A 20,036-nucleotide genomic window follows, 5' to 3' on the forward strand; every position below is an offset into this window, starting at 1 on the left:
CGGGCGAGTTAGTTCTGTCAAAGAACAGCTGCATTACTGGTTTGGTGTTCCTACCAGACTCGGGCAATAGTCCGAAGACATTGGTGGTCAAACACTGAGAGTCTTTTGATGTCCACAAAGCGCAACGGTCAGGCTTCTGATCCGTATAACAATATGGAGCGCACCGAACAAACGCACTTAACGTGTTTTGCAGGACAAACTTGAAGAAACTGCGCTGCAATAAAATACTCGAATAATTTACACACTACTTACATAATTCAAGTAGCTATTTCAATAAATTAAATAATTTGAACATTCCTATGTTATGGGTTCCAGAGTCGCTAGAAAAACAGGTTATCATTACAGTAAAACTTGACAGCGTTTCCACATGAGTAAAATTGTCAAACTGATGTACAAATTCTTGCTCTTGGTCCGGGAACCTGTGTTGGTTTACATTGCTGAATCGTGTATGTGAATTAGCTCTTTTTCCTTGACTGGGAGAAAAACACTATAGGCCTCTCTTCATTCGTGTGTTTCAGGGCTGTTCTTTATGTTTTTTTTGCTGCAAGACAATGAGCTTAACCCACGACAGGTAAATCCTGTGCAGCGGATAAGATGTTGCGACCAATAATTTTTATTTACAGTAAGAGAAATTTCCACAGGTATTGTTATGGGTTGAAAAATCTCACCAAGTCACCGTCTTTGCGGAATTCCAAAATGTTCACCTGGGAATCTCTAAAATCAGTGTAACACATGTAGATGCTATGCATTATATCCTATAAATATGTTCTAGTATTCGTTTATTACTGGGCATATACCCGTGGGAGTACCCTTATGTATGTCAGATGGTTTTAGGACTACTCGTGACCATCGGTTACGCTGGTCAGACGTGTACTCCTCAAGCCAGGGGACCACTTGAGTTGCAGAGCTTTTTCTGCCTAGTACTTTACTGAGTGGAAGTGACCGAGAGCAACGAAGTATGAATACTCTTACCAAATGAGTTGACAACAGCTTCAGACCACGAGAATGAACTTACCACTGGGCTGTGTTATTGTATGGGTGCGAGACATGGCCTCTGCGGACAGATGATGTGAGGCGTCTTCAGGTTTCTGACCACCAATGCCTCACAAGCGAGGGTGGTTTTGAATAGCGTCAGCGTGTTAGTAACAGGGCTTCAATGCATGGCTGCATTTCCAACGGTTTTCCATATTCTGGTGATCAAAACTGCAGCTGTTGGAATGCTGTTCATGTACCCTGGGTCCATGCCCTATGGCTGATTAATCGAAATGAGGTGAACTGAACAAAGTGAGTGAACCTGAAACTCCATGAAATCCAAGAGGTCTCAAAATAAACTCTTGGGTGAATAAACGTAGCAAATCAAAGAAAGGATAACAAAATATTTTGTTACTATTAGCCGCATAAAGAAGGTTTTGCATGCATTTGTCTGCATTTTTTGGTTACGATGGATGCCAGTACGCGCATTGAAATTGTGAGGCTATTATTCCCCTGGCTAAAGCTCCTTTCACCGACCATTACACGCTTGATTGCGAAATTTGAGTCCACTGGATCTGTACTGGATTTTCCTGGCAAAGGGAGAAAGTCTCTGGTCTGGGAAAGAGCGCCCAGTGTACATAATACCGTCAAATAACTTCAGTCCCAGAGCACCATGCCATCTTCGTCAATAATTCAGGTGTCTCAGTTGACCGCCGTTTCCCGCGCCAGCGTGCATCGTATTATGAGACGCCACCTTCATCTCTACCCGTATCAAGGCTCGCGTATATCATAAAAATAAACCGAAGAATTTGCTGGAGTTAAGAGCAAGAATTGAAGAGGAGTGTGCACGGGTGACGCTTGAAGAAGTTAAGCATGCTGTCTCACATCTCATACCGCCTCCAACTTGTTATAGAAGAAAAAAATGGGTTTTTTCAAAATCTTTTGTAATGCCAGTTTGTTTACAGTAAATCTCCATGATGCACCGCTTGAAAAATTAAAATTTTTTGAATTGCTGTTAAAGTTTTGACATGGGTACTATTTTTTGCGTCTATTATGAGACACCCCGTAGATGTGAATTCTGCGTTACTGGTCGTTTACAGTGAATCAGCTCAAGGCAGAGCTAATCGTGGTCAGACAAAGAAAGGAATACGTGCACACAATTCGGTAGAATAAGCCAGACCATTCCGCATTTGTGTCACTGTCTAGGTTTTGTTACGTCACCGGCGTCAAAAATGTCGATCACAAACGTGGATTCTGATGGTCTGTTCCATGTGTTCAGCAAAATGACTCGATTGAATGCATAGATACTGTCGGTTTGCAACCATGATTGTCTCCGCCCGGTACCAGAGGAATAGTGCAAGGTAACTGGTCACGTGCTTAGTGATAATTTCATGGAAGTCTGACTAGATTAAGTTAATAGAGATACTAACGAAAACAACGCCGGTAATGAATGAGCGGTGGCTCGCAGCCGAAAAAGTCACTAGCGCCGTAGTCGCACAACGTATAAAGATTGGAAAATATCGTTGTCAACCTAGTCCCGTTGTCGTTGGTTTGTTCGCTGAGCTGGGCAATTTGATTGCAAACGTTTCATGAGGTGATATCATCAGTGCGTCATTGGGTAGCGTAGTAGTGCGTAGCGGTGGGTTAGTAATTGTGCGTTGAGTAGTGTTAATATACGTGCTGGTGGCAGGGGATGACGTTTGATCGCGATTAGTTGTTCGGTAGGGTGGTTCCATTGGTTACTCCGTCGTTTTGTGTCCCCATTCGCCGATGCCCATGTGGCTTTTGAGCTTGGCATCCCCTGCCGTCGTAATCTGGTCGGTGCTGGAGTGACCTTTGTCCTTTCGCCTCCCGGCTTGTGACCTTTATTGATTTGCCCCAAAGGAGTTTCTTGTTTCTTTGTTTGTGGATCCAATATTCGGTGTTCCGGTTGCGGTGATAGCCTTTTGCACATAGGGCTGTGTAAATTGGATCCAGTTCGATGCACCGGTTGATCGAATCTGCCGTGGAGTATCATGCTTCCAGAAATTTCCTTCCGTGTCTCGTGCTGGAGATTGTTGGAGACACATTTTGTGATCGCCAGAGTGCTTGCACTCACTGGCCTACCTTGGGTAACCCCACTGTCCAAGTTCACTCTCTGTCACTCCAACCCCATCTTCGTTATCCTGTCTTTGCCGATGGTTGCTAGCAAACTGAAACAGTTACACCGGGAAACGAGGCGACACTGAACGTTAGTGAGCAAGACAAGTTAGTCTGACATCATCTAACCTGTGTGACACGGTAATATCAACAATAGTTAGTGTACTGGGGTACGTACTCCATCAAGACCTTGTACAAATCTGACCACTTCCGGAATATAAGCAGAAAATGATCGCAACACAAGTTTGACTTTTGTACTCCAAAGCTGTTTAAGCGTGGATCCAGTGGGAGTTCGCTCCATCTTTGAAACTCAGCTAATCGTCCAGTACCACTATGACTAAGTGGTAGGTGACCTCGACTGGAAGAAACACTTCACTTGTATCCACGTTCCTACCATTTGAGGGAGAAATTAACTTAGAAACAAGGTGTGATTTTTCAACAGGCAGGTGAGGCTATTATTCCCCTGGCTAAAGCGCTACCGCTGCACGTCGTGTTTACAAAATCAAACATGGTCCCATCAAAGATCCTTTCACCGTGTCGACCATTACACGCTTGATTGCGAAATTTGAGTCCACTGGATCTGTACTGGATTTTCCTGGCAAAGGGAGAAAGTCTCTGGGTGATGAAAGAGTGCCCATTGTGCAGAATGCCGTCGAGCAAATTCAGTCACAGAGCATCATGGCATCTTCGTCAATAACTCAGGTTTCTCCGTTGATCAAGATTCCCCGCACCAGTGTGCATCGTATTATGAGACGCTACCTTTATCTCTACCCGTGAAAGGAAGAAGCCTTCGCTGCGGATTCGTTAATTCAGAAATGCCAACTGACCGGTCACGGACCATTGAACAGGGAAGCAAAACTCTAATCTGCATCGTAGTTACAAAAGATGGACACAGATCTTCTCCCAAACGAGTCTTCCTAGAGATTCGTTGCCTCCACTCATTCGTCGGTCAAATCCAAGCAAATGTTACAAAGTGGCCCCACAAATTCCGCAACAGAATCTTCTTTTTCAGTCGACGCAAAGCGAAATTCTACGAACAACACATACTACTCGCGTCTCCCGATTAATAATATCACCGTTACGCCCGTATCATTCAACTTTATTACAAAACATCACGGAATAAGACAAGTGCAACCTGTCACGTTCAATAACTGGCTGCTGGACAATGAAGAAATTGTTCCCAACACTTTATGGAGCGATGAAGCAAATTTTTGTGTGGATGGCATAGTCAACAAGCACAACTGCGTTATATGGTCCCGTGTAGCTCCTCACGAGTAGCTCACCCATAATCTCCGTCCCCCTCATCCGTGTGTGGATGGGATTCTCCTCAAATTGTCTCCTGCGTCCCTTCTTCTTCGATGCTACGGTTCCCGGGACAGTTACCTCCATATGCTGCAGACGCGTTTCATCCCGCAACTCAAGCAGCACAATAAGTCATCGACCATCTCTCAACAAGATAGTGCTCCACCTCACCACTCAATCCAAGTGAGAAATTACCTGCGAGAGCAATTTTTTGATGAGAGAGTCATCGCACGTGGATTTACAAACTTTTGGCCCGTAAGGTCATCCCATCTCACACCTCTGGATTATTGGTTTTGGAAAATGATCAAGGCTTGCGTATATCATGAAAAGAAACCATAGAATTTGGTGGAATCAAGAGCAAGCACGAGTGACGCTTGAAGTAGTTAAACGTGCTGTTTCTCACACCGCATACAGCGTCCAACTTATCATAGAAGGAGAGGGAGGTTTTTGTTCAATAGTTTTTTGTAATGTCGGTTTGTTTGCAGTAAACCTCCATAATGTGTGTATGTACACAAAAAAATGATAAATGTTTGATTTAGTGTTAAAGTTTTACCAAGGATATTATTTTTTGCGTCTATTATGAGACAATCTGCGGATTAAATGTCGATGTAGTGCAGGCTAGCGAGCTTGATATTTGGCTAGCAGTTTTTTGATGGTCTTATTAGGCCTCAGAAACAGGGAACTGGATGCCATTCGGTTGTTTAACTGCACTTATGAAACAATTTTTTTAAAAGTGGCTGGTGGTAACAAAACTTCGGAGTGGACACATTCTATCAGAGGTAGTGCGCTCCCTCTCTTCCGGGCGACAACGTCGTCATATCAAACGACAACGGGTTTCTGCGTAGGCTGTCAATATATCCGCAAGTTTTCATTGAAAAATACAACTTTGGCAATTGGCGAACTCAGTCAATTACGTCCAAGAATTCCTAAGACTGATTTCGCAGCAACCAACTTATGCGCCTTGTTCAGACAAGGTACAATCAAATCACCACAAAGCCGGACCTTTGCGTCAGATTTTGGGTATTTTTGGGCAGAATGTATGTGAAAATTAAAGAGTCAGCCGATGTACAATTTTTGCCGGTCCAGCTTATTTTCCTGCAACGCATCCATCTAACCATTGCCGGCACCTGTGCTTGTGAGGTAATTCCTTCACCCGTTTTTGTCCATGCATACCAGCAGAGGGCGGTATGAAGTTCATATTATCACGCGACCGAGTTGTCTTACTGCTAACTTGATTGCAGCTACCCCTAGCCGACTCACGCGTTAGATTGTCAACGGTAATGTCACGTGGCCACACCGAGTTATGAACATCCGAATGCCGCCGAGGCCGAATTAAACGTTTAGGGTGGTCTGACAAAGAGAAATGAATCACTACTGGAGCTTTAAATGATTGGACAAGGAAACCGGTGATGTTTTCAAATACAGGAAAGAACTCATCTCCTCAAAACTATGACTATTTCCGATAGCCAGGTATGAACCGTTTGCTGTGTAGACCACGCGTACCGCATGCATAATGTTGGATTGCAGCGTCAATTCCTTGCAGAATTGTCGAAAGCGTATACACGGAATAAAATTAATCAGCCCAACGTTGAACAGTATTTCCACAGCAAAACGATTGCTTCGTTACTAATGACACCTGGAAGTGTTTGTTTATTTCAGTAACATATAGTGGGACAAATTCACGGTGGTTTATCTGTTTGCACCGGTTCGGCAGGCCTGAAAACACAGTAATTTGGGGACACTGTGTACGGTAGGCATCTGTGCTATCAAGAGCTTTGATATCACTTGTTGAGAATTGTGTGTCGAATGAAGACCCCTGCTGAGTTAAAGGTGACATATATAGTTAATATGTTATTAACTGGTCGGATGGCTGTGTTCAGCGCGTCGGTTCCTTTCGTGAAACGACAGCGGGTCACTGTGTGCCAGTCGCAAGGGGAAAGACAAAATATCGTATGGATGTCAACCGCTCGGGGCCAACTAATCGGCCATACGAACGGTTGCTCACCCTCAGTAATTCCCCGTGAACGTCCTCACAACTAAACAGTCCTGAAGAACGACCTACCGCCAAAATACCACGCGTTGTTGATGTCCTCTGGACTGCGGACGAATCGAACCAATAGGCTGAGCACAATGAACCTTGGTTACACACTTATTTATGGCTATTGATTACCTGCCTTTTACTTGCGGTTTTGGAGTGGGGACTGTGCGCAAATGTTTGTCTCACGTAGTGGCACAAATATGAGTGACAGTAAACGAATTCAATACTTGTAGAATAATGACTTGGCCGTTCCCTTCTTGCATGGGGAAACTGGAATGCATTTTAGATTAATTATCTGATCGATCGATTGATTGATTGATTCATTATCTAACTATCCGTTTTTTCACTAAGAGAATGGACACTGAAGCTACTGCTAGGTTCTACTGTAAGCTGCAGCTCCGAATGCCTGTTTACCGGGTGGTGCTTCCGGGCTCGATCACTGAACAAGACCCAGAATAAGCGGTTGTGTCTGGATTCTTAAGAGAGGTCTCCGAGCTAGACCCTGTTCACTAAATCCTCCCCCATATTCCACCATACGTTTGAGTAAAGCAAATTTTCTGGAACGTGTCAATGAACAAAAACTTACAAGTGGGTTGAATGACCTTCATCATTTGAACTGCTGAGTTGTTGCAGGATTCTCGAAAACACAAGGCGCCACTATGCTGCCGTAACCATGGCGTTAAAGAAAGTTGCCAGTTTGATCCACTACTGGATTGTGACTGTATTTGACTCCAAGGCACAACACACTGGTGCAATACGTTTGTCCTTTTTAATTCTTCTGCTACGAAGAACGTACTAGAAACGATGAATGGATGTCTGGTATGAATACATGAATTCATATTAGGCACTAAATCCTCAACACTCTTGAAAAAAAGTGCAAAACTGACCAGATCACAAACAAAGTCTTCTGAGATTTGTTATCCGGCATTTCAGTCACCACAGGTGACCCTCAGCAGTAAAAGCGACAGTCGGAGTTACAAGAATGACGCTGGCTTGATCAATGCGACAAGTTCATGTCCGCGGTTTGAAGCTGAATTCAGAGCCTCACGCATCTCCTTAGTCTATACGGGGGGCGGATCGTTCGCTGTTTAGGCTGAAAATATGATCCGTTACGGAGATACTACTTATCGGTATATTTTGTAAGAGAGTTCATGTTATTCATACTTCTTGTTTCTTTTATCAACATGCTGAAATTTCAAGAGCGTTTTCAGGCCGGTAATAATCTAACCCGAGTTATCTGATATGGTCGCTACTTTCGAAAAATATGTTTTAGTCTGATGACCGAGAGGGATGTATACGGTAAGAGCGCAGTTGGAGCAAGTGGCGGGCTTCGAATCATCTGCTAAGAATGGCTTGTGATTAGAGCTCGAATGCGCTAATTGGAAAATCCGTGGTTCGAACCTGACCACTTCATCTCGACTTCTCCCCTCCAAGCTTGGGCAACCTGGCAGTATCCCAGTCCTCATGCTTCCTTCGGGTGTCGTGACAGTTAGGCACCATGCGAGTCTTACAACCGGACGATTTTTTTGTAAAAAATGTGCACATTTTGGACCAAATTCTAATCACAGTGGCGTTTGAATTTGTAAACGACAATGCTTTTCGCGCGCCTTCAAAAATCCGACGGCGCAATCAGGATTTGTCCAACAAGTTCCCTTCTAACATATGGATGCCGTAAACCAAAAGTTGTCTTGAGCTGCGTTGATCATCAATCGTGCTGTGTTCAGAATGGTTCAGAATTTCTGTTTTAACAGCGAAACGAAAAGTGCTCCACGGATAACTTTGTCAGCACAACGTAAAAGAAAACTTATTGCTTGTTTTCACATCCGTTAGCACAAGCAGCTCTCATGGGAACAGAATCGAAAGAAACCTTCAGCTAAGGTGTTTTGGTGGATGATGAAGGTGAACATTGTTGTGTTGATACTATGGCGGAAAAATCCGCGCTGTTGCCAAGTGGAAAAACATACAAAATTCGGACAACCACTTGGGCAAATCATCGCAAAGCGATGGTTCGTGATTGGTTCAGAGCATTTGATAGATACGACCATTTCGGTGCAAATCCTCTCGATGTCTGGATCTCATAGGTCACATGATGTCTGCGAAAACAACACATGTGACCTTAACCGAACCTAACGGGATTAGGTGACTGCCAATGGACGTTTTCCGCTGAGACAGATTTCATTGGTTGTTCTTCATTCGTCCTTGACAAATGAGTTGCATTCTTAATATCACTTTTATCAGAGTGCTTGTACACGACAGTGATCGATAGATCAGCTGGCTTGCACGTTCGTTAACTTTTTCTGGTTTGACCAAGCGCACCACGGCTACCCAGACCCCACGGCTAACCAGACCGGGGTTCACGGTAGTAAGAAGGCATTAAGGGAATGAGGTCCACAATAGTTTGTAATTCGTACTTGCATAGCCTTTCTGCTACCCGAAAAAAGCTGAGTTTCTATTCAGCCAGTTGTCCCCGAAACAGGTGAGAGAGTTTCAAACATCCGAAATACCTAAAACTCCTAATATCGAGTAGAACGTTGGGCTGGTAGCAATTCAACGGCTAAAAGAACCGTCCTTTTTTGAAGAGTGTCCTTTAGTAGCACAGATTTATCACTTTGTTCTCCCCTCGATGCCTTCTGTTTCATAGCTTTATGTACGTCTTTTACCTAAAAGCCTGCGTCTAGGCAGCACCACATTGCTTCAAGAAACTCTTTTACTGTTTTGGCTAGGCCACCTTCGTTGAATGAAGTAAAAAATATTCGATAGTTAACAGAAAGAAATTTCATCCATTTGTCAATCATCAAACATCCATGGGTGAGGCAGTCTGTAAAGAGAAGATGAAATAAAGAATCAGTGGCCTCAGGAGATACTGTGAAACGGATGGATAATTGGGGGCCAAGTTTTTGGTGTACTCAAGTGAACATTAAGCACGTAGATAACTTCGTAATTTAGCAACTGCAAGTAGTTTCGATATCGCCAAGAGTGCCCTGGGTAAAATTTGGTTTGGTCGACAGTGTACTTTGTCATGAAGGGGATCAAGTTTGTGAGACCAGGTCGGTCACAGTTTTAATAAACTGGTGATGGCTTTGAATAAATTTATTCGGTAAAGGAGTATATCAGTGTTGCAAACGCCAGAAACGTTTTGATTTCTGATACAGCCCAAACATTTTGGAAATTGTCAAAAAACTAAAAACGTATGGTTTCCTTTATTTCAGTTCAGAGTCTTAATATCGACTGTGACAAACGTCTCCTACATATTCGTAATTTCTAAGTGACGTCTCACTGAATAATATTTTTCAACTCTCAACATCAATAAATTTTTTAGGACTTGTTATTAATGATATATCAGTGTTTTCAGTCAATATGTGAAAACAAAATAGGCAATAATGCTTAAGTCCTATGTGGAATATAGCTCAGTATATTAAAATTTCCTTTTTGAGTTTAAATTCAGGAACTCGCTGAATTTTTCACTTCCTCAGAAAATATTTTGGCACAACTCTCCGGGTAGTGCATTTGTTAATATTAGAATATTTTGGATACATAGGACATCAGGCATGCAAAACTCCGAATCCATAGGTGTGCCGATAAATTTGTTGCCTTGTTCGCTGCAATTGGCATCATCAAAACCGCGCATCACGTCGAATGCGGCCACCAAAATGCAACTCCATTATTTGAAATAACATGAGTTGAAAACAATTATAGCGCGATGCTCCGTTCTCATTAGAATCGTGTTAAAATCACAACACACAAAAATAGAAATCTTCCCTCACCTGAGTTATACACGATGGATTTCTTTCTCAAAAGGTGAGTATTTTAGAATGGTATGCAGTGTGATTCATTCTCGCTCAACAAACGCCCAACCGGCTTGAAGGGGTTTTGCTATCACGAGTTTTGAAACGTGCAAAAATACATGTTAGACCTGGAATAAAAAAAATCTTGCGTGACGATTGGGATAGAGGAGCCCCACAAGTAATCCACGCAGGATATCTTGACATTTACTTGTCTTGCGATTTGAGAGAAAAAATGGTCCTAATGAGAATACGCATTTTACCAGCAAATCATCAACGGCGGCATTCTCAGAATGAACCGTTTTCTTGAGGAGCCAGTGGGCCAGAATATCTCGCAATACACTTAGAAGGATTTTTGTTGTGGCTTGAGAGGTTTTAGCAAGGTTATGGAATGCTGGTTGAAAGTGCAGTGTCTGAGATCCTCGGTGAAATTTCAGGCTGTTTAGATCTTGAAAATAAATTTACATTTATCCAAGCGATTCGTGTTGCTGCACGCCGAACCTAGAGGCAGTACTCATTTCATTGGTCTAGTTTTGTTTTTGCGACATTAACAGGTAACGTGGACGCATGGGTTGTGCTTGCCATATGTTACAATGTTCGTGGACACATTTTCTGAGATGCGTAGCTTAATTGTACCCCCAGACCGCGCACTGCAGTGTCGGCTGAATTAGATGGACCGGTTTGGAATGCAGAGATTTGCAATTCGGGGTTGGACGTTATTCAAATCGCCGGAAGAAGAGTACTTGAAATCTGTTGGTTATAACCACGATCGGGGTACTCAGGACAACCACACTTTAATCTATTATAAACCTATCGACAGTCGCCGGCGCCAAGAAGTTTTTGGGGCATCTTCTCAATGAAATATGTTGCTGAACAAGATGCTAAATAAGACCGGTTTCATATGAGTCAACGTTTTCTAAAAGTTCTCCGAAACTCGGTGCCTCAAACTACTGTATTTTTCACCGACGCTTGACAATTTGCAATTGTTGCTGACCATTTTCCTAGTTTTGAGAGGGTCATCACAAAAGTTAGTCTACAATTTTTCACGGACGTCGTCTTCATCAGGTCACTCTGACGCTACCTGTGTGTCCTTTTATGGCGTCGGCAACATTTTCAGACGCTTTTATCAAATTTGCTGGACTGATTGTTCTGTTCAACTAAGAAAAGAGCCTCCATCTTATATTTTAGCTGATGACGGGCTCAAAGGTTTCACATTTTCGCAACTGTCAAACCTACAGCGTTTCATCATAGGCGAGGAAACATTTTCCAAGCTTTTGGGTACCCTCACGAAACCTGCAACAAACAAACCGCTTCATCCACATCGCCACTTTAATCGTCACGTGTCCATCGTGTAAAAACATAACCTGGCCAGACGTCATAACTGCATTTGTTGAATGCTCGCCTTATCTGATACCGTTGCCAAAGGTTAACAGTTCTATGCAAATTAAGTTTTTTATCTGTTCTTATTTTGCTCCTGCAGTCACGGCCATTTTCTAGTGAACATAAATTGTGAACCTCTAAAAAGTGCCTAGATTGAATGAAATCCTCTTGTTTGTATTATCGACATACAACGTCGAATGAACCCAAGGGCATTTGTATCAACGTTGAGTGTTGCATATTAACTGCGCCAACAAATAATTACCAATTCACAAACAAATACTCACGTTGACGTCTAAGCGAAATAGGCTGATAACGTAAAGTGAGATCTGAGTTGCAACCAGAAGACTCGCTATGATATATCCTGACTAAATCAGAATCATGTCTGGCGCACTTGATAACTATTTTTGGTTATTACAAGAACAAGGAGCGCTCAGCGGACGAATTTTTGCGGTCTTATGCTTGTTTGAAACATCTTGCGAGTGTGGATTTTCTAGAATATGAGTAACAGTTCTGTGATATGCTACTAAAATTAACAACAATTTCATTAGGAATATGGTGCTTTTTATTCTACAAACGTGAAATTCAACGCGCATTTTTGGTCGAAATCATTCTAAAGGTGCGTTATGAGGTGAAATACAAGCAATATTCTCGGAGGTCCACATGATATCAAATAACGTGGTATATCCTGTCACGTGCCGCATGTATATTCCAGACAGATTTGTTCTCAATAATAATCCAAATAACCTGTTAATTTTTAAAACAATCGTTTGGGTTGCGAATGAATCACCTTGAGTTTCTGTTGGCGATTTACAAGCGCAAGGTATTGGGTTATAAATAACGCCATCTGCGCTTTTTGTAAAACATTTTTTTCGACATATATCCATATTTGATCGCCTTTGTTCAGGGTAATTTATCTTCTCGAGTGAAGGCGCTTTTAACCTCGGAATAAAGACCAACTACGTTTGCAGCTGCGAACCTTGTGATGATGACAGACACTCATTCAAAATATATGTGTGAAATAGCCAGATGTTTTTAGGATTCCGCCTAAAAGAGAACCACTCTGCAGACTATCAATCTGTTTATCCTTACAAGAACAAGGCCCAAACTTTTCGCTAAGTGGAATTTGGTCAGAATAATGAGCTGTTTCCCGAGGGCCCTCGCTCAATGTTAACCCACTGAAATTGTTTATGTAAGAATGAACAAAGAGCTTTTACCTGCGTGAACACTTAAGTAAACTGGAAATAACCAGATGGTCATTGGCCGACAAAAATATAAAAAAAACGAGGCACACGGTGTCGAATTATGTCTAGAAATAATAAAAGATCAAGAATGTGGAAAAAGGGGTGGAATAAATTGTCATAAGTGCCAAACATCTCGTAGTATCATTGTAAATAATATATAATGTTCATTTTTTTGCGCTCTATGAAAATCCTGCAAGTGAGAATAAATGAACGTCATGCCTGTGTGCCACGTGAAACAAAAGCTTTTGGCGTGTAAACGGCGTGCAGTTTTTCTTGAGATATTTTTTGACATTTGTCGCCGGTGGTTTGCTGATGAAGGCCGTTTGAAACATTATGCGTTGCTGGTATTCAACCATCAGCTTGCTTTGACGAAAAGATGTTTGGGAATTTCGGATGAACGTCCTCAAGTATTTTTTGAATGACAGTTTGTCCCGACACACCAGGAACTTTTGTCTGAATCAAAAATATGGTTACGTTTTGACAGTTGGTTGAAATGGTAACTTACCGACTCTCTTGGCTGAGGATGCATAAAGAAAGGAGAAATCACGTTAAGTTTTCTTCAGATGCATGTAGGTGTCATATGTTCTCGTGAATATAAAAGATTCTCACCTGTTTCGTAATCAATGGAACGCAGGTTCATCCAAACATAAATAAATCACGATAACTGTAGGTCTCTGCTTTTATTTCCAAAGTGCAAAAAAATGAGTCGGCCTGTTCATCCGGATATCCGCAACACGTAATGTATTATAGTGATCACCCTTGTTCTATTGAATGTGACTCGTGAAAACGAGAAATTCATGTAAGCGAGTGCTAACTACGCGCTCGATTTCAATGCAATGGGTGTCCGCCCTACGTCAAGTGGAGCCCATTGACACTAGTCTATTAAAACTTGGATGTCAGAGTTTGGATTTTGCTCGCAGTGAACGGATATTTTTTTGAAAATTCCTCATAATGTTAGAACTAATAAAGCGCTTTTAATTTACCTACCAAAACAGGAGTTGAATTCTTGAAACACAGTTCGAAAGATTTCTAGTGGATGATAATGCACTCATGCTAGTTTCTGATGGATCTGGTTGAGGACAAATTTACAAACGCGCACGTATTCACCTGAGATTGCTAGTAATCAGGACAATGTTGCACGGTTTTCTTGAACACAAATTAATATGTTTGACAAGCTGTCAGTTACAGACACATGGGTCTTGTAGAAATTTTACGAGATGACTAGGATTACACCCAACAGTTCCCGAAAATTGTATTCTGGAAAAAAATAGGCACAGGCTTTCAAAGAACTGGTATGCAGGTGCATATTCCTGACTTATTAATGCTAGTCTATGGGCAAAAGAGACGCGGTACTTGAACTTTTCTTTGTATCCGTCATTTTAGATATGCGTTTCCGGATGTGAGATGCAAACATAGGAGCTGGCAAATCATCCAATCGCATGCAAGCCTACTGATTGTTTGCGATGATCCAAACTCCCTTCCGCTGCCAAGGTGTGGGTCGCATTTGAAATGGAAATAGCAGATCTCAATAACGTCAAATTCACTGCACCTGATAATGCTGATAATATGCTTTCCAGATACTTTTGGATACTGTCGCGTTTAGTGACAGAAATCAAATATTTATCGGCGCACGTGCACAAGGAAATTGTCCGAAAAAGCGGTGTTGGTCATCTCAATAACGTCAACTTCACTGCACCTGATAATGATGATAATGTGCATTCCAGATACTTTTTGGATACTGTCGCGTTTAATGACAGAAATCAAATATTTATCGGCGCATGTGCATAAGGAAATTGTCCGAAAAAGCGGTGTTGGTCAATCGCGCTGTGTTCAAACGCTCAACGTAAACCGTGATATACGTCCTTGTTCTCCATATGAATGCCAATTGACACTCCAGTTGTAGTCATTTAAGACATTTTCGTTTCAGACATNCATTTAAGACTTCATCGTTTCAGACATTATCTGGGCCTTTTACTCAATTTCATAGGCCCTTTGGGGATGATATTGCCCTTGTCGTTTGACCGGTGGGTTACAAATACTTGGAAAAAATGCAAATGTGTTCTGCGTCCAATATGGCGTATAACTGAATGCATTCATCTTGCTCATTTAAGTTCAAATTCAGGAAAGCCAAATTCATTGGCGTGTTAGCTGTGATGTCATTAAATGTTGCCATCCAGACCGCGTATATCGTGAGCCTTAAATCGTCGACCACGTTTTACGTTTTACAAAATTCCAGTTTCCACCAAACTGAACAGCTTTTAGTACAAATATTAATCGTCAACGTGCGCATTTCCTGAACATGAGCGTGAATAAAACGCTGAACTCAACACCGTTGATGCAAGATGCGCATTTTTTACGGGAATTCATCTGAAAATACCACATGCACAGAGATAAAACCTCACGCAAGTTATGCAAGTTACAAATGTGAATAACTTTGGATGGTTTGCATTATGTTTTTGCAAAACAAACACTTCCAAGTTTTCTCCCCATTTCATCACAAACCTAATTGTAAATTAAAAATGCAACAACATTCAGTCGTTTTTTGATTAATGGCCGAAGGAATACAATTTCGAACTCGATCATAGATTAGGAACCTTGTGTGCTCTGGATGCGTTTCAAATTCACATGGAGAGCCAGCAATGAAAAACACGTGAAAATGCGTGTCGGTTACTCCGCACATGCATTTTCGGGAAATATGTTTCGGAACGCCTACTACGGAATTCGCGCCAGGGAAATTGGGCTGCTAAGCACACACTTCATACCAGGGGATCGATTGGGATTTAAGGTTCGCAAAAACTCTCGTGCACTGTGTATATTGTGATAACTGTGTCTAAAGTGTAAAGATGACAACATGTCTCGATACCTACCAAAAGGTTCAATAAAAGTTTGAAAATATCCTGACACTCTGCCTTTAAATGATTCAGTGGTTTCCATCTCCAAACAGAGTTTCAGCCGACATTCCATCTCGAAATCTGATATGCCCAATTGACCTGGGATCGCTAGGTTACCTGATTATTTATGAATAAAAGCACTTTGGAAATTGACCACTGGCCATCTCTTTGGTCCAGATAATTTGATGCTTTTCACTGAAATTAATTAAATGAAACGACATCCGGCAAATACAGTGGACAGTGTACGGTTACTCCCATAATCATTCAACCAGTTTTACTAAATTCATTGGACACGCCCGCTTACATCAAATCAGGCGTTACCGTCACCAAAATCACGCGACAGGATTCTGTCCCAAATAAAATCGCTGCCGTCAACATGTGAACAAAAATTCCACATCTGCAGAATAGGACGGGTTTGCGACGTTTCCCGCATTCTGTTGAATAACTTTCAATCTTATGCAGTTGTCAAACACACTGCTGGGTGCGCATCTGATCTCAGGACGCGTACACACATTTGCACTCATTCAGAGAGACGAATCCTACTACAAAGCTCAGATGCGCTGCGGTATTAATAATTCTACTGGACCGATTGTCAGGTTAAGTACTTCGTGGTCCATCAAGAAAAATTGAGGTTTCAAAATTCGCACCATATTGTTGATGACAATTATTAGTTACTCTAAGCACCAGGTAAAATACATCCGAAAAAACTCTCACCTGATGCAGGATGGACTTTGAGGAGCAGGGAGAAAAAGTGCACCTGAATCCACCCATTTTGCGCAGCACTGTGTTATCGTCCACTTGCACTTATATGATACGGCCACTATGATGTACATATATTAAACATCGATGAGAGTACGCTTGCCATTCCGGGATGCATAAGTCTGTATTTTGCTTCCTCACTCAAACAGCAACATGTACAGATTCATCTCCTGTTAATTTGAGGTATACGTGACGATGCACAACTAGCTTCATGCGTTTTGCGCGGCTGCATGCAAGACAAACATTATTAAGTTTCCACGTTTTGTGCGACCGTCCCCGCGTGATTGTAATTTTTTGGCCTTTGCGTTACCACTCGATCTGGTCGTATTAGGCCAGCCACTGGCAATATTTACAAATGGGGCGACCAATACAGCCAATAGCGCTCCGCTGTAGGCAAAACTGTTTTCTCCCGATTAGGGGGTATTCACAACAATCCTACAATCCCTGACTTTCCTGCGACTTCTGACTTTCCAATAAAGTTCACTCTCAATGAAACTCCATTAGATTGCTAGTAACTCACTTTCTGTTTCTGTGGTAATTGGAACGGAGAACGGATTATACATTACGCTGAGAACAATGCCGACAAATATTCGGGGAGGTTTCGAACCTTCTAATTTCTAATTATTCTCGACATGCCTGTTTGTGTTCACTACCAAGTTCCGGAAAAATGTGATTTGCATATGCTAGACTAAATATTTGAACCGTTTTTTAATTTGCTCTGCATTCACTAGGTTAGCATGCACAAACTTTCCGTTAAATTAAGTGATTTTCAGTGTCCTGCGATATTACAGATTTCCAGCAGGTGTTTTATTTTAAGGTTAAAAATGATATGTCGTGGAATCAGCTGTTAGTGGATTTTTTAATAACGAAACAGAAGTTAAACAATTTTCGGGATTCAGCATAATTTGGGAATGGGATTTTTTAGGTTCTGCAGAAAGAATAAATTTTTCCTTGAACGAAAGACCAACAATCTCTGCCGCTGCAAGTCACGTAGCCTTCAAAAGCGGTCATTCGGTTTGAATACGTAATCAAGAAAGATGTGATTCATGGGCTAATACCAGAAGGCAGTACGCAAAACTGGAAACTTCAATCTTGACAAAATAAGCATTGTTGGAACACACAGCTGGGTTAGGATGATCAACTGGTTTTCGAATAAGTGTTTTTCGAGTAGTATTGCTCAATATTTTAATATCGTCATTTTTCCTGTTCGTCTGACCAAATCCATGGTGAAAAAAATTCACGTAGCCGGAAGTCATATCCTTATATAATGACTGCTTGAATAACATGATATCTGAAATTTTTGTTGCTGCCAATCTACCATGTTTACCACCTCTGGTATTCAACCCGTTCGGGTACATCCACGATCGTCGATGTTTATCTAATTGTCATTTGGTAGCACTTTCTAGGGTGGAAGTGCTTAGATTTAAGGAATCCGACGTATGTCGTTTCCTTGCATGGGTCTGTCGCACAAATTTCGTGGACCGAAATCTGCTGCAATATTCTACTATCCGACTGTAACACGCACAATTTTTGCTAGCACCTGATGCAGGTTTGTCGTGCTAGAACACAGGTTAAGATTTCTATCAATAAACGTGTCCCAATGATCTCCACACAGTCATTAATTCCACTGGAAATCACGATCATTTGAATAAGGGATAGTTAATTTTAGGCGGATTTCTCATACAGTCACGAAAATCCAGCGTTAAGATTTTAGTTTTCACTGCGCTTTGTGAAATCATGCGCAAGATTAGGTTGGGCGAAAAATGGAAAACCTGGGGTACGAGTATCTCGTTGACCATCCTGGGCAGTGATATTGTCAATACCGTGTGAAAACACACAGCACTGGCACAACATTTCTTCATTCCGGTATTCAAATCGTTCTATTTGTTTATTTATATTATTTATAAAACTATCATTGTTGGCATCATACAAAACTTCCGGCGTGGGTAGCTCAAGATGGCCGAAGCGGCCAGATGAGCGTATCCTGACTGGTCCAAACATAAAAAAGACAGAGTTGCACCAACGATTTTTACAAGTTCGTTAATTTTTCATTTGTTCATTTCCTGATGTCAGTAACACAAAAAGAAGCATGAAATTGCACGGTGTCCATATTCAGACAGATGTCTCACGTGGCAGTGACGGAGTTTGTGGTATAAACTTACGGCTTGATGCTGACGGGTCAATGCAGAAGGAAAGAAGGAAATACTGTAGCAAATACTTACTGGCGTATTTGTACATATGTATATATAACTAAATTTCTAAACCACACTGAAAGGTATGTAGCCCAAATGTTCACAAACAAAGGGATCGTGGATCTACATGTAGCACTGGAATGCCCAGGCATAACGGCAACACTGTCCCTCTTATCGTAATTATGAAGTTCCACATTGCAGATTAAATAATCAGCCCGACAGTTTCTTTACTCCCTGTGTTAGCTAGCCAAATTCGAGTGATTTCCCGGCACAGGTGTAAGTTGCCCAATACTTCTGTGACACATTTGCATTTCAGGGTTGTTACAATCTGGACAAATTGAAAAAAACGACTTTCCAAGCATGCTCGAGGAGACCGCAAGCAATCGCTTATTACCTGCGTTGGCTTCCGCGTCAAGGAAATTGGACAAGAACATACTATTCACGGCTCTTCAGGGCACAGCCTTATTATGTGTTGAGTGCATCAGTTCACTCTGGACGAACGTAATCCTCTCTTTTTGCTAAACGTGCAATGTGCTAGCAGAAAGGTGAAGCGTTTTCCAGAAACAAAAATGCCTCCACAGCCGTTAGTAACCAAGTTCAATCAAACAGCAACATTATAGTATCTGAACTATTTCTTTTGACTTCACCGCACTTGAATATTGAAGCGACAAACGCGTCCGTCAAGAATGGTAGTTTTTGAGGTTCAACATGCACACTGAAATTTGTTCAACCACTCTGCGCAAAACTAGGTGGAGTGGAAATTTACAATATTCCAACAGAACTGCGCGAATGCTATTAAGTCGACATCGACCGACATGATGTGAGTGAAAGCTCATATAGGAGGAATAAATGTGACTAGCAACGGAGCCATGAGTTAACATGTAAGTTAGTGCACGTCTGGTGCATCTTTACATGTAATGTGACTCGCGCATTCATACTTTTTCTTATGGCCTGTACAGAATCCCGAGCCGCGATTTGTGACTATTTTTTCTGCCACAAAATCAGGATATTCATTTGGTGATATAACGAGTTGCGATCAGAGTCACAAAACCATGTATAAATAGTGAGCATAACTGCAATACTTCCCAGAGAACTGACGGAAGTCACCAGCTCCTCGGTGTTTGTCCATTTGATAAAAAATAGCATTAAAAAGTGAAACACTCATTTTACATCTTACCTAACGGTGAGCTATCATCTCACATGTCCACGGGTAGGCGTTTAAGACCTTATTGTGATTGAAATATTGGTATTTCATTTCTCACGTAACATTTAGCGTTTAAGTAAACCAAACTGCCAGTCTGAAAAAATGCATTCCACTACAATGCTAAGTTGGGATGATA

General features: G+C 41.7%; 2 protein-coding genes across 2 annotated transcripts in view; one reads left to right on the forward strand and one right to left on the reverse strand.

Annotated features, from left to right (window-relative positions):
* Positions 1 to 9,245: 9,245 nt before the first annotated feature.
* T265_08959 (hypothetical protein) overlaps positions 9,246 to 20,036 on the reverse strand; it is a gene marked incomplete at both ends in the record, with an annotated part of 65,033 nt that continues 54,242 nt past the window's right edge. The window contains 2 exons of the mRNA XM_009174902.1: positions 9,246 to 9,269; positions 13,360 to 13,371. Of these exons, the coding sequence (XP_009173166.1) occupies positions 9,246 to 9,269; positions 13,360 to 13,371 (36 nt within the window). The remainder of the gene's footprint in view (positions 9,270 to 13,359; positions 13,372 to 20,036) is intronic.
* The window catches only part of T265_08958 (hypothetical protein), a gene marked incomplete at both ends in the record, with an annotated part of 64,331 nt that continues 54,524 nt past the window's right edge, over positions 10,230 to 20,036 (forward strand). The window contains one exon of the mRNA XM_009174901.1: positions 10,230 to 10,249. Within this exon, the coding sequence (XP_009173165.1) occupies positions 10,230 to 10,249 (20 nt within the window). The remainder of the gene's footprint in view (positions 10,250 to 20,036) is intronic.

Source organism: Opisthorchis viverrini (assembly GCF_000715545.1).
Source record: "Opisthorchis viverrini unplaced genomic scaffold opera_v5_248, whole genome shotgun sequence".
Taxonomy (NCBI): Eukaryota; Metazoa; Platyhelminthes; class Trematoda; order Opisthorchiida; family Opisthorchiidae; genus Opisthorchis; species Opisthorchis viverrini.